Source organism: Lepidochelys olivacea (assembly GCF_965140295.1).
Source record: "Lepidochelys olivacea isolate rLepOli2 genome assembly, chromosome: 5".
Lineage (NCBI taxonomy): Eukaryota > Metazoa > Chordata > Testudines > Cheloniidae > Lepidochelys > Lepidochelys olivacea.
In genome coordinates this window covers 78,679,611-78,694,123 of record NC_140415.1, presented here as the reverse complement: position 1 = coordinate 78,694,123, position 14,513 = coordinate 78,679,611, and the positions used below count along the sequence as shown (strand labels likewise).

Sequence of the window (14,513 nt, the reverse complement as noted above, 5' to 3'; positions counted from 1 at the left end):
AGAAAGCAAGACAGGTTTTTTTTCCTCCCCCACCCAATGAATAAAAACTTGGTGTAAGAGGATGAGATTTAATCGTTGTAAAATCCTGAAAGATGTGATAACAAGAAACAATTCACTTCACTAACTACAGATACTTCCTTTGTTTAATAAATAAGTTTTATATGCAAAACATGTGTTGATTAACTTTTTTCCTTATTTATCTGGCACATTTAAAGTAGTTTTATTTAATGAAAAAATGGTAAGTACTGGTTTTGTGCATTTTAAACTGAATTTTCATTCCAACAGAGCTTGACACAAATATCAAGGAAAAAGTTTATCTAGTAAGTAAGAACTCCATCATTCACATTTTTCTACCACAACAAAAATGTAAAAACTACGAGTCTGAACAAATGTAAATTAAGCTATTTAACTGCTACATGTGTGTGTGTAGCTGTTTAGTATGAAAGTTGTATTTATTTGTAAATCAACATGTTTAAACGGTCACCAACCACTGAGAATAATTTTTTTAGGAAAACAACTGAAAAGTATAAATGCAAAACAATTAAAATTGCTGATTTCAATCAAGGTTTTCTGCTTACTGATTAGAGTCAGTGATTTAAATCGCTTTGATTTAAATCAATCCACCCTGGAACTTCAAGATCTTGGAAGTGAGTCAGCACTCAGTTAATGGGCCTAATGCGGGAGCTAACAGGATCCAATTACCAACCCCCCCAATGATATACAGTAAAGCAGAACCAGTATCCAAGAGAGGGGAGAGAGAATACCACCCCACTTTCAGCATCAGGAAGCGAGAAATCGAGTGGTTATAAGCCAACGATCTGAATATATATTGACCCTCTAACAGCGCAGATGAAAGCGCATTGTGAGACGCTTCATCACATCATCATGCATCAACTGTGGATGGTTAGGACAGGATTCCTAGTGATATCTATTACAGGCAGCCCAATACTACATTTCTGCAGCTGTCGTTAAGTAGCTACGTGTTTGCTACTCCAGCTAACAGTAAGAGATGCAATCAAATTTGCTTTTAGTCCACCATTTTTGAGTCTGGCTACTTAAGATTTAACTCCTAAATCCAAGTTTAGGCACCTAAGTAAGAGTGGCCTGATTTAAAAAAAGAAAATGCTCAATGTTCTAATGGATGGCACTCTGTTCTACCTTATATTCATGTAAGCATGAAAACCAGAGTCATTCAAAAGGCTCTGGATGCAATAAGATTTGAAGCCACGATCACTTCTGTTTAGTCTCTATATTAAAGGTCTTGGCAAACAGTCTCAGAAGACTGAATGTGATCCATTCAAACACATCCCCCACTCTGCCCCCCGCATAAAAAACTAACCTTCTATACACCCTGCCTGCCCCCCCACCCATATCCTTAGAAAATGAAAAGACCTCTGACTGGGTTGAATGGGCCAATTTTCCAGTCGATAAAAAAGTTTCAAGGAGGGACAAGGGCTCTTTTTGCAAAGCTGAGACTCACAATACAAAAAGGCAAAGAAACAAGCAATAAGGCAATAATTATTTTATGTAATCTACATCCAATTTACCTCCTGCACACTGCTATACTCCATCTAGCATACAAATCATGACACCCTGAGCAACACATTCCACACCAAAACATATAGTTTAAGCTAGGACTATGAGAAAATGGCACTGAACTGGAAGAGCAGGTTAGTGTATTTATTTGAAAATATACAGCCTACTGTATGTATAGATGGCCAAACAAACATGCAATTTTCTTGATTGGTGAATTGTCTCTAAGGTGCCACAAGTACTCCTTTTCTTTTTGTGGATACAGACTAACACGGCTGCTACTCTGAAAACTGTACAATGTATATTTTATTTGATTTTTGGAGGATAGACAATGGATATTTGACAAGATAAATGAAGAAGTTTATCATAGTTTGTAGATGTATTATAGTTACAGTCGTAGTTAGGTATGCACTTCTGGTGCATAGTATGATGCTGTGGAGCATGTGACATATTATGAACGATGGATGGAGAACATCAATGTGCAGGAAGACTAGACATATCTTGTTCTGATCCCATGTGACAATTCCTATTTCACTTGAAACTGGGAAATCTGCTTTATTATATGAAATATATCTCCACATTATAAACCTTGTGAAAATATTCTCATTTCAGAATAGGTACTAAGGAAAGATATCCATGGTAGCTATCACAAATTTCACTACAGTATCAAGTTGCCATTTCCATTTGATAGTTACTTGAGACAATTCTACTCGTTTAGCAGTAGATGATTAATCAGGTGGTAAATGTGGGAAGAAAGTGTTTCCAACCCATTGTTAGTTTTATGTGTAGACAACATTATGTGTGTTCTATACAAGCTAAATCTATGATTCAATCATTAAAAACAATTAATTAGGATGGCTTAGTTTGAGCCGGAGTACAGTATTTAGTAACATAACATTTTACATTAAAATGTCATCAGGTAATCACAATGCACTAAACAGGACACAGGCCAAACAATTTAACTAAATTGAAATTTTTACTGCAGTTATCAATAATCTTAAAAAAGCAGTATTCCCAGAAGTTCACACAGCATTGTAATGATAATGTAGATGAGTAACCAAAACAATGACTGACAACAGTGGCCAAGGAAGAGAATCCAAATATCAAAAGGATAGACCAACTGTTAAAAGTGTTTCTTCAAAAAGCATTTGCTGAAGGGGAGTGGGAAAGAATCATTGTTTTAGAGAGCCAGAAGTCTATTTTATCATATTAAGACATACGCATTTTAAATTCAAGGTCAGCATTACAAGTTTAACTACTTCACGTTTCCTCACAACTAGACAGCTAACAAAACTTTTGAAAGAAAAAGGAATAAAGTTTACAGAATACCCTAAATGCAAAAGTGTAAGTGTCCATGTGAACTTTATACTTTAAGAAAAAAAGAAGAGAAAATTACCAGCAAAAAGGTCTTCCCTGTCATCATCTAGTACGATTTCTGCAGGCTTTGGACCATTTGAGTTTGTGCTGATGTCTTCTGCAGGAAGACTGGCTGGTTCCGGAGACGATGGGCTTGACTGTTAAAAGGAACAAACAGTTAGGAGGCAAAGAACGGGTACAGTTATCTGTTATAATAATTTTTATACATTGCCACGATAGTCTTTCAACACAAGCAGAGAAAGCAGCAACAACAACATGGAAAGGAAACCATGTTAGCTATTTCCATTTCCTACTCCTACTGGGATAACAATGATCAAAGGAAATGAATTAGTCACCAATTCTTTTCACTTATTCTTTATGGACTTTAAAAAATTTCACCTTTTCCTCTTCATGATATGCATTTCCATAAGTTAATAAATATGTTTTATATAGTTAATAGGATAGAGCCAAGAGCTGCTGTAGACTAATCTAGAATAAGTTTATCTACCATCTTCAACATTGAAATGTTTGAGTCTAGTTCCTCAGACTGCTGCAATCAGTTCCTTTTTGTAAATTTATGTCCAAAACAAACTGCAATTTAAACCATCTGAACAGTTGTCCAAGATGTACAAAAATGTCTACAAAATAAAGTCTGCCTTTTAAGGTTCCAAATCAGTTTTTACAAAGAGTAAAGGAATGAGTTAACTCCATTAGTATTTTTATTCTGCAAACTGTGAAGTGTCAAACCGGGTTGCCATGGAAGTTAAGCCTGCTTCACAGAGACAAGCAGCATTTTAAATCTGCTGTTACCTATCTAACTTATTTTCCATTCTGAGGCATATACTAAAGTATCAAACAAGTCACAGGATTAGTGTTCACCTGTTAGCTGGGACAAACAAGAAAGCAATCCAGCTTCAGTGCTGCAACCAGGCCCCAGTTCTTCCACAGCTACAAAATTCACCTTTTGCTGAAGAACCGCACTCTAGTATCCAAGTTTTCATTTTAAAAAGCCTGAGTAACAGACTGCAAGCATGGTACAAATTGTCCCCACTCATCTCAAAAGGTGTTTAGGCAATCATTTAGCTTCAAAGCTGACATCACCCTGAATTATCACAATTCTGATTTGCTAGACATTTCCACTAAAACAACACACAATCAATATAGTATTTTTTGTTTGAAACTAATATGCATGTTCATTTAACTCAATAAAATGTGTCCATCATTTCAAGTTAAACTAAAGCTGCCTTGGATTTTTTAGTTTACTGCATAGGAATCCCACAGTACTTATGAGGGGGTTTTTTAAGTCGAAGTTAAGACAAGCATCCTATAGAACATACAGTATCTTTACAACAAGAACAGTCATATACTGAATCTATATCACAAAGATCTTTGATAAAGAAAAAAGAATTTGATGACAGAATGACGCAAAATAGCAAGACTTGATGCCAGTAGCCAAGACTTTGAACAATAAAGCCTTGCAGCAAAGTAGACAGTCTTACCCATTTTAAGTGATATTATTTGCAGATAGGGCATAAGAGAAAGTTAATTTATTTGTATTACAGCCTTCTCTGGAGATAGTATCTTGCAGGATTCTCAACTGGGTCTCATGCCTCCAATACAAGTCATGCGGGAAATTCCCTACCTCTTATCTTTGGCTTGGAGGGCCAAATCTTAAACTGGTTCAAGAACACTGCTTTGTTGGGTATATTTCAACTTTGACAGGTTTCAGAGTAACAGCCGTGTTAGTCTGTATTCACATAAAGAAAAGGAGTACTTGTGGCACCTTTTTCAACTTTGAGTTCTTCAAAGGACACCCTTCTCTGCCCCAGCTACCAAAAAACATTCTAGCCAGTTCCTTACAAGCATGAAGCAAGAGCTCCCCTAACCTCCAAGAATATAGGAAAAACCCACATAGGTTGGGGTTCTGTGCCGAGTCTCCAGGCAGCACAGCACAGAAGATGGAGCTTAGGGTGGGAGTAGAAATCCTCCCAATTATAGGCTTCTCAAGGGGCCAGGGCAAGCTCTGGAATAATGTAGACCAGTGGCCCTCAACCTCTCCAGACTAATGTACCCCTTTCAGGAGACTGATTTGTTTTGCGTACTCCCAAGTTTCACCTCACTTAAAAACTTCTTGCTTACAAAATCAGACATAAAAATACAAAAGTGTCACAGGACACTATTACTGAAAAATTGCTTACTTTCTCATTTTTACCATATAATTATAAAATAAATGGATTGGAATATAAATACTGTGCTTACATTTCAGTGTATAGTATAAAGAAAACGAGTACTTGTGGTACCTTAGAGACTAACAAATTTATTTGAGCATCAGCTTTCGTGAGCTACAGCTCACTTCATCGGATGCATTCTTGAAAGCTTATGCTCAAATAAATTTGTTAGTCTCTAAGGTGCCACAAGTACTCCTTTTCTTTTTGCAAATACAGACTAACACGGCTGCTACTCTGAAACCAGTGTATAGTAAGTATGTAAAGCAGTATAAAACAAGTTAGTGTCTGTATGAAATTTTAGTTTGTACTGATTTCGCTACTGCTTTTTATGTAGCCTGTTGTAAAACCAGGTAAATATCTAGATGAGTTGATGTGGCCCCAGGAAGACCTCTGCGTACCCCCAGGGGTACATGTACTCCTGGCTGAGAATCAGAGATGTTAGAGAAGCACTACTTTCATAGCAGTGAAGAAACAGAATACCCACAGCATAACCGATTTTAACCTCCCAAATCAGAGATAGGTAGGTTGGTTACAATCCTGCAAGATATATTCAAAGAAACAGAAGAAGCAAATAGTTGTCTCTTCTTAAAAGACACTAAATAGAATTTTTACTCTTGGAGAGTAAGCAACTCAGAGGACTGTAACAAAGGGGAAAAAACATTAACTTAAAAACAGGTATAAAATGAAGGCAAATGCCAAAGAACCAGAAATAGTTAATTGATTTGACAACTTAAGGGACAGGCCGAAGTAAGTGGGGAGAAAGTTTGAACTCCCATGACTCAAAAGCAAATTCAGATCTGTAAAAATCAGAGCAAGATTGCTGTAGAGACTGAATACAAACAGTGGAGTTTAGTAACTATATAGCATGTAACCATGTAGTCACCATGTTTAGGCATGTATTTTGGTAAAGGACACACATGACATACATTTAAAAACAAAAGCATGGAAAAATGAAGTAAAAGCTGGCTAAAGCAGCAGCATTTGGTACTTTAACCCTACCAAACATAATTTGATCACAACTTTTAAATCCTCCATTACACTTTCCTACGAGACAAATCCCACCTTCAACAGCCTCTTCTGTTCACCAATGCCCCTTAAACAAGAAGGGTTACAAATCAGAGCTATTTAAAACCTTGGGAAGCTGAGGACTTCCACAGGAAGGGGCCCTTACAGAGGAAGTTCTGCCATCAGCTCCCCTACTTTTTATGAGGGAGAAATCAAGCTCAGGGTCTCTTATGATTGCAAGAGTGGCAGCAGTGCCAGGGGAGACATGGTCTTCCACTTAGGCAAGTCCCAAGCAGTTTAAGAATAGGTCAAAACCACTACTACCTAAAACTCCACCCAGAAACCATAAGGTAGCCAGTATTGCTCAATCAAGCACTCTGGATGAATAGCACTACATTTAAAGGCACTGTTTAACACACTGGTATTTCATCTAATAGCCTGCTTAAATTTAGCTAGATTTAAGATGCAGCCCACAGAGCAAATTGCTATAATCCAGTCTCAAGGTGACGGACACAGATCACAGCAGTAAGCTCCACAACCAAGGGAAACCAAGCTCCACAACCAAGCGGAAAGCTGATTGCTGCAGAGGCGCACGTGGATCGGACAGAGACTTCTCTTAGAGGACAGTCTATTGATAGAGATTCTCTAGGTTTTAGTCAGGAAGAGAGGATGGAAGAGGATAAACTATGGGTCAGATCAGACGAGAAACATTCATAGAATCATAGAATATCAGGGTTGGAAGGGACCCCAGAAGGTCATCTAGTCCAACCCCCTGCTCGAAGCAGGACCAATTCCCAGTTAAATCATCCCAGCCAGGGCTTTGTCAAGCCTGACCTTAAAAACCTCTAAGGAAGCAGATTCTACCACCTCCCTAGGTAACGCATTCCAGTGTTTCACCACCCTCATAGTGAAAAAGTTTTTCCTAATATACAATCTAAACCTCCCCCACTGCAACTTGAGACCATTACTCCTTGTTCTGTCTTCTGCTACCACTGAGAACAGTCTAGAGCCGTCCTCTTTGGAACCCCCTTTCAGGTAGTTGAAAGCAGCTATCAAATCCCCCCTCATTCTTCTCTTCTGCAGACTAAACAATCCCAGTTCCCTCAGCCTCTCCTCATAAGTCATGTGTTCTAGACCCCTAATCATTTTTGTTGCCCTTCACTGGACTCTCTCCAATTTATCCACATCCTTCTTGTAGTGTGGGGCCCAAAACTGGACACAGGACTCCAGATGAGGCCTCACCAATGTCGAATAGAGGGGAACGATCACATCCCTCGATCTGCTCGCTATGCCCCTACTTATACATCCCAAAATGCCATTGGCCTTCTTGGCAACAACGGCACACTGCTGACTCATATCCAGCTTCTCATCCACTGGCACCCCTAGGTCCTTTTCCGCAGAACTGCTGCCTAGCCATAAAGAATCTGACGCATCAGAAAAGGGCAGACAAATAAACAGTGACAAGTTTTTAAAGTGCTTGTACACAATTGCTAGAAGTCTAAATAATAAGATGGGTGAACTAGAGTGCCTCATGTTAAAGGAGGATATTGACATAATAGGCATCACAGAAACCTGGTGGAGTGAGGACAATCAATGGGACACAATCATTCCGGGGAACAAAATATATTGGAGGGACAGAACAGGTCGGGTGGGCGGGGGTGGAGGGGGAGAAGGGTGGCACAAAATGTGAGAGAAAACGTAGAATCAAATGAAATAAAAATCTTAAATGAATCCACATGTTCCATAGAATCTCTATGGATAGTAATTCCATGCTCTAATAGGAATATAACAGTAGGGATCTATTATCGACCACCTGACCAGGACAGTGATAGTGACGATGAAATGCTAAGGGAGATTAGAGAGGCTACCAAATAAAGAACTCCAGTGGGATCCAGTGGACATCGTATACTTAGATTTCCAGAAAGCCTTTGACAAGGTCCCTCACCAAAGGCTCTTACGTAAATTAAGTTGTCATGGTATAAGAGGGAAGATCCTTTCATTGATTGAGAACTGCTTAAAAGACAGGGAACAAAGGTTAGGAATAAATGGTAAATGTTCAGAATGGAGAGGGGTAACTAGTGGTGTGCCCCAAGGGTCGGTCCTAGGACTAATCCTATTCAATTTATTCATAAATGATCTGGAGAAAGGGGTAAACAGTGAAGTGGCAAAGTTTGCAGATGATACTAAACTGCTCAAGATAGTTAAGACCAATGCAGACTGTGAAGAACGTCAATAAGATCTCACAAAACGGCAAATTAAATTTAATGTAGATAAATGTAAAGTAATGCACACTGGAAAAAATAACCCCAATTATACATACAATATGATAGGGCTAATTTAGCTACAACTAATCAGGAGAAAGATCTTGGAGTCATCGTGGATAGTTCTCTGAAGACATCCATGCAGTGTGCAGAAGCAGTCAAAATGGCAAACGGGATGTTGGGAAACATTAAAAAAGGGATAGAGAATAAAATGGAAAATATTTTATTGCCCTTATATAAATCCATGGTATGCCCACATCTTCAATACTGCGTACAGATGTGTTCTCCTCATCTCAAAAAAGATATACTGGCATAAGAAAAGGTTCAGAAAAGGGCAACTAAAATGATTAGGGGTTTGGACCAGGTCCCATATGAGGAGAGATGAAAGAGGCTAGGACTTTTCAGCTTGGAAAAGAGGAGACAAGTGGGGGGGATATGATAGAGGTATATAAAATCATGAGTGGCGTGGAGAAAGTGAATAAGGAAAAGTTATGTTATTGTTCCCATAATATAAGAACTAGGGGGCCATCAAATGAAATTAATGGGCAGCAGGTTTAAAACAAATAAAAGGAAGTTCTTCTTCACGCAGCGCATAGTCAACCTGTGGAACGCCTTGCCTGAGGAGGTTGTAAAGGCTAGGACTATAACAGGATTTAAAAGAACTGGATAAGTTCATGGAGGATAAGTTCATTAATGGCTATTAGCCAGGATGGGTAAGGAATGGTGTCCCTAGCCTCTGTTTGTCAGAGGGTGGAGACGGATGGCAGGAGAGAGATCACTTGATCATTACCTGTTAGGTTCACTCCCTCTGAGGCACCTGGCATTGGCCACTGTCGGTAGACAGGATACTCAACTGGATGGAACTTTGGTCTGACCCAGTATGGCCAGTCTTATGTTCTTATGAAACAGTTACAATATTCTGCTCAGGAGGATAAAAAGCATGCCTGGACATTGCTGCAATGTGATCATCCTAGAACACTATCCCTAGACTGTGCATATGATTAATGAATGGTGAGCAGACACAACTCCAAGTAGCTATTGCCATCTTCCAGTTGTTTTCTCCCAACCTACTACATCACCGTCTTATATGGCTTGAGTTAGAGTCATGTTGCTCTCATCTATGCCACAATTTCCTCCAAACACCAGCAAGTAAGCCATCATGAAGGGAGACAGTATTGTCTGCCTCACAGTGACTGTACCCTATGTATGATCCTTCAGTAGCAATCTAGCCAGTGAAAGATGTGAACAGCTACAATGATATCACCCACTAGCAACAGTGTTACATAGGACACAGATGAGAAATGAAACCAGAAAGTGAAGTGCATTGCCCAAGGACCTAATACAGGTTGAGATCCCTTATCAGGACTGTTCCACATTAAAACAAGAAAACAGAGGCTTTGTAAGATTAGGCATGTAGATATGGAAAGAGGCTGGCATGGGGACAGGACTATTAATATGATTAATGGTCACTTCCCTGTTACAGATGCCCATTAAAATTGCACCCGCCACATTATCCAAGGAAAATGGGAACGTTATACATTAGGTACTAAAGCCCAACGTTTGGATGCCTAAAATTAGGAATCTAAATATAAGTTGCCTGAAGTGCTAATCATACATAAATCCCAGTGAATCCAAACGGGAACATGTTCTGTGAGGCAGAGCTCTCAAGCAAGCCTACAGCCATCTCAGAAGGACAAAAACCAGTAGAACTAAATGAATTACCCACATAGCTTGTGCTGGAGGCATAAAACGCAGGAGTGATAATCCTGCACAGATGGTATCTAGAAAGAAAACGGAGATACTGGCCACTGCTGGTTAAATATCCCATGGTTCTGTTCACAAAACGAATAGGAATTAACAATTTGATTACATTCAAAATTTGATTACATTTACAAAAAATGCCACATTTCAGTTGTGTAATGAATCCCTTTTCTGGTCTATAAACTGATGGATAGCATATTAGACACTGTTAGATAAAATGTTCATCATAGATGCTGTTGCATTTTAAGATGGGTTAAGGATCTATATATTTCCTGTTGTATCTAACTGTAAAGCTGTTTGAGTTCTTTTGGTCTGAAAGACATTACATAAATGCCAAGACAAAAGACTGCTAAATTAGAGTTCAAGTTGAGAGTATATCTAAGTAATTTAACAGAAAAAAAAAAAGCTTTAAAACAAACACCTATTAACCAGAGGACTAAAACTTCTAAATAAAGGTTTGTAGGCTAAAACAGTTATTTTGAAGCTTTCAAATACATAAGATTGCAGTTTTGTAAACAAATGAGCCCAAATTAGAATTACACTGCCTTCAGAAAGACAGGTGTTATTCCTGATAATTATGAAGGTAGTAAAAAGGCCAAGTCACTGAACTTTTCAGAAGCTACAGTAGTGACTAAAACTCAATCATCACCAAATATTGAAAGGATGTAGTGGAGCTGGGACACAACACTGTTCAACCTCACTAATAAGCCAAGCTGCACACACACCCTTATTCGGCATATTCAGTTATTCCTGCTCTATTCCACTCCTTATTCTGTCTAGATTGAACAGAAAGTGTTCAATCTCTTGCTTATTTTGCTCCTGTAAGTATCAAGCAAAGCAGACAGAATACCCAAAAGAAGCGGAGCTGATGTCTCGGAGCAGCATAAACTACTAGTAGAGTCATGGAGTGGGGAGATTTGAAGATTATCAGAAAACTGAGCAAGATTACATGGGGGAAAAACTAAGGCCCAAAAATTGCTTCAGTGGGGGTTGTGTATGCACACATGCATATTACTCTAGGGGAAATTCTGTGCCACTGTGGAATGCAGAATTTTACAGAATTCTGTTTTCCCCGCAGAATTTCTTGCCACCATTAGATGCCACTGGACTCTGCAGAGCCCAGCTCGCAGTAAGCGGACTACCCACCCTGACTGGCCTGGAGGCTGCATGCTCTTTGATCCTCATTCTCCTAGGGATGGGAGAGGGCCTGGGAGACCCAGCTCTGGCAAAGGGTGAGGAAGGGCAAGGCCATACCACACCATGTTCACCAGCGGGACAGTAAAGAAGTTGGCGGGAGTAAAGGCTCTGGGCTGCTGCTGTCTGGGCCTGGATCTGCCCTATGATTGGGCTCCATGGGGACAGGAGGTGCTGGTGTCTGGGCTGGGGGCTCCGTGGCTCGGCTCTGGGGAGAAGGGGTGTGGATATCTGAGCTCTGGAGGCCCCAAACAGAGGGAACAGAAAAGATGGGAGGGGAGATAGACAGAGCAGAGGCAGATAGCAATTCACTTTTTAAAAAACAACAACAAAACACTTGTAACAATAAAGAAATTAACAAAACAAAAATCCTAATATTACTTTTCCATGCAAGCAATTGCTGCAGTTGCCAAAAGAATGGTTTGTGACCAGGAGTGAGAGGGGAAATAAGCAATCCATCTTTTATTAAGATGCAGCCAGTACCATGAAACAGTTTGAGAATCCCTGCTCTACTCTATTTGGCTTCTTAACCTTTATACTTATAGCAAATAGACTTATAGCTAAGAGAGTTAAACAGTGATGTGGTGCTTGAAGTTTCAAGCATATAAAATATGAGTGCTTCAGCTCCCACTCCCCAATAACTTCAGCTCCCACTCCCCAATAATAGGGTGCTTCGTGCCCTTTCACCAAGCCTCAAAAACCTACAAATGTTCTGGATACAGGGTATGAATACAGAGCCTATAATTTAACCATATACAAAGTTTTCTGCACACAGATCATAAGGTTAATATGTAAAATCTTTAACCCCTTATATTCTTTCAACATGTCACAATAATGATCTGGAAAAAGGGGTAAACAGTGAGGTGGCAAAATTTGCAAATGATACAAAACTACTCAAGATAGTTAAGTCCCAGGCAGTCTACAAAAGGCTCTCTCAAAACTGGGTGACTAGGCAACAAAATTGCATTTATCAACATTGAATTTCATCTGCCAAGTAATGCACATTGGAAAACATAATCCCAACTATACATATAAAATGATGGGATCTAAATTAGCTGTTACCATTCAAGAAAGAGATCTTGGAGTCATTGTGGACAGTTCTCTGAAAACATCCACTCAATGTGCAGCGGCAGTCAAAAAAAGCAAACAGAATGTTGGGAATAATTAAGAAAGGGATAGATAGTAAGACAGAAAATATCATATTGCCTCTATATAAATTCATGATATGCCCACATCTTGAATACTGCGTGCAGATGTGGTAACCCCATCTCAAAAGAGATATATTGGAATTGGAAACGGTTCAGAAAAGAGCAACAAAAATTATTAGAAATATGGAGCACCTGCCATATGAGGAGAGATTAATAAGACTGGGACTTTTCAGCTTAGAAAAAAAGACAACTAAGGGGGGATATGAGAGAGGTCTATAAAATCATGGCTGGTGTGGAGAAAGTAAATAAGGAAATGTTATTTACTCCTTCTCATAACACAAGAAGTAGGGGTCACCAAATGAAATTAATAGGCAGCAGGTTTAAAACAAACGAAAGGAAGTATTTTTTCCACACAGTGCACAGTAGAACTCCTTGCCAGAGGATGTTCTGAAGCCCAAGATCACAAATGGATTAAAAAAAGAACAAGATAAATTCACGGAGGATAGGTCAATCAATGGCTACCACCAGGATGGGCAGGGATGGTGTCCCTAGCCTCTGTTTGCCAGAAGGTGGGAAGGGGTGACAAGGGATGGATCACTTGATGGTTACCTGTTCTGTTCATTCCCTCTGGGGCACCTGGCATTGGCCACTGTCAGAAGACAGGATACTGGGCTAGATGGACCTTTGGTCTGACACGGTATGACCGTTTTTATGTTCTTAACATGCTTTACATACTATAGTATACAGTGATATACACAAAAAAACTGAAAGGTTGATTGAAGTCAGTACAGTGAATTTTTACATGAATTTTTAAATTGCTGTTTACCAAGTTGTACAAGGTGTAATATGGGTAAGGCAAAGTTTCCTGAACTAGTAGTTTTCACACTACTTACATTTAGTTTTCTTTAAGTGTGATGTTCTTGTGTTACACTTTGTAAAAAGTTAATATTATTCACTGGAGAAAACATATTTTAGTTAACAATGTTTGTTTTGCAGGGTAAAACTAAATAAATACACAGACGTTTTAAAACATTTTAAATCTAAATTTGAAGCATAGTATCTGAAAGAGTTTTCATTCATTCTCTTGACTTTACTTCCACCAAACAGAAAACAGAAAATGAAGGGCATGATCTTGTGGTATGCGAATGGCAACAAAAAGCAAAAGGTGAGGGGAAACAAAAGACTATGCTAAGAGAGGGAAAGGCAAATTTTAATAACAAAAAAACCCAAGAAAAACTAAAAAGAATCAGCAGAAATAAATTGTTGTTTACTCTTCTTCCAGCCAGAAGCAAAGGGAAGGGATGAAAAAATAAAGAGTGGGAAGACTCTCCTGTGATCAGCCTGAAGAGGAGTAAAGAGATGAGAGTCAAGTTCAACAGACATCTAGGAGCCAAAACAAGAGAGGGAGTCCCCACCTCTGAAGGATCCATAGTCAGCACTCGGGTAGTTGGGATATCTCCCTTCCCCATCAATTAGCGATGAAGAAGAGGATGTTTTCACCTTCATTGGAGTTATCCTGGGACTTCAGTGTGCCCTCCCACCCACCATCTTCCATCCCTTTTCTCCCCAATATCAGTCTCTGGCTGGTAAGTGTGCAATAAATGTTAACCACCAACTATGAAGGACACTCAAAGTTGGTTTTATTTTTTATTAAAATTAGCACTCCTAAAGAGTCTAAGAAATATTACCAAAGCAGATACAATATGAAAGTTGTTAGAGCCACAGAATTTAAAAGCACAAGTTTCATAATCTCTTAATACAGCAGGCTAATGTAAAGCAATATTATCAGGTTGTTAGGCCAAGAGTGTGACCTATTAATTATTTTACAGCAATCAAGTGTATTAGGTACCTTAGAATAAAGAAAAAGAGACAGAGCTGCTGCCCTAAAGAGTTTAAATCTAGTTTCAGACTAGGCAGGACTTTGTAGACTATATATAAAATTGAACTTTGTCAAAATTATAACTGAAGCCATTATCCCACACACGTCGTTTCCCCCCGCCCCCCTCAAAAAAACCCCTGCTGCCTGT

At 39.1% G+C, this 14,513-nt stretch overlaps 1 protein-coding gene across 1 annotated transcript in view; it reads right to left on the bottom strand.

The window, feature by feature from the left end:
• Positions 1–14,513, bottom strand: part of SNX2 (sorting nexin 2) — a 55,764-nt gene that overhangs the window by 38,330 nt on the left and 2,921 nt on the right. Inside the window, exon 2 of the mRNA XM_084627710.1 lies at positions 2,930–3,047. Within this exon, the coding sequence (XP_084483836.1) occupies positions 2,930–3,047 (118 nt within the window). The remainder of the gene's footprint in view (positions 1–2,929; positions 3,048–14,513) is intronic.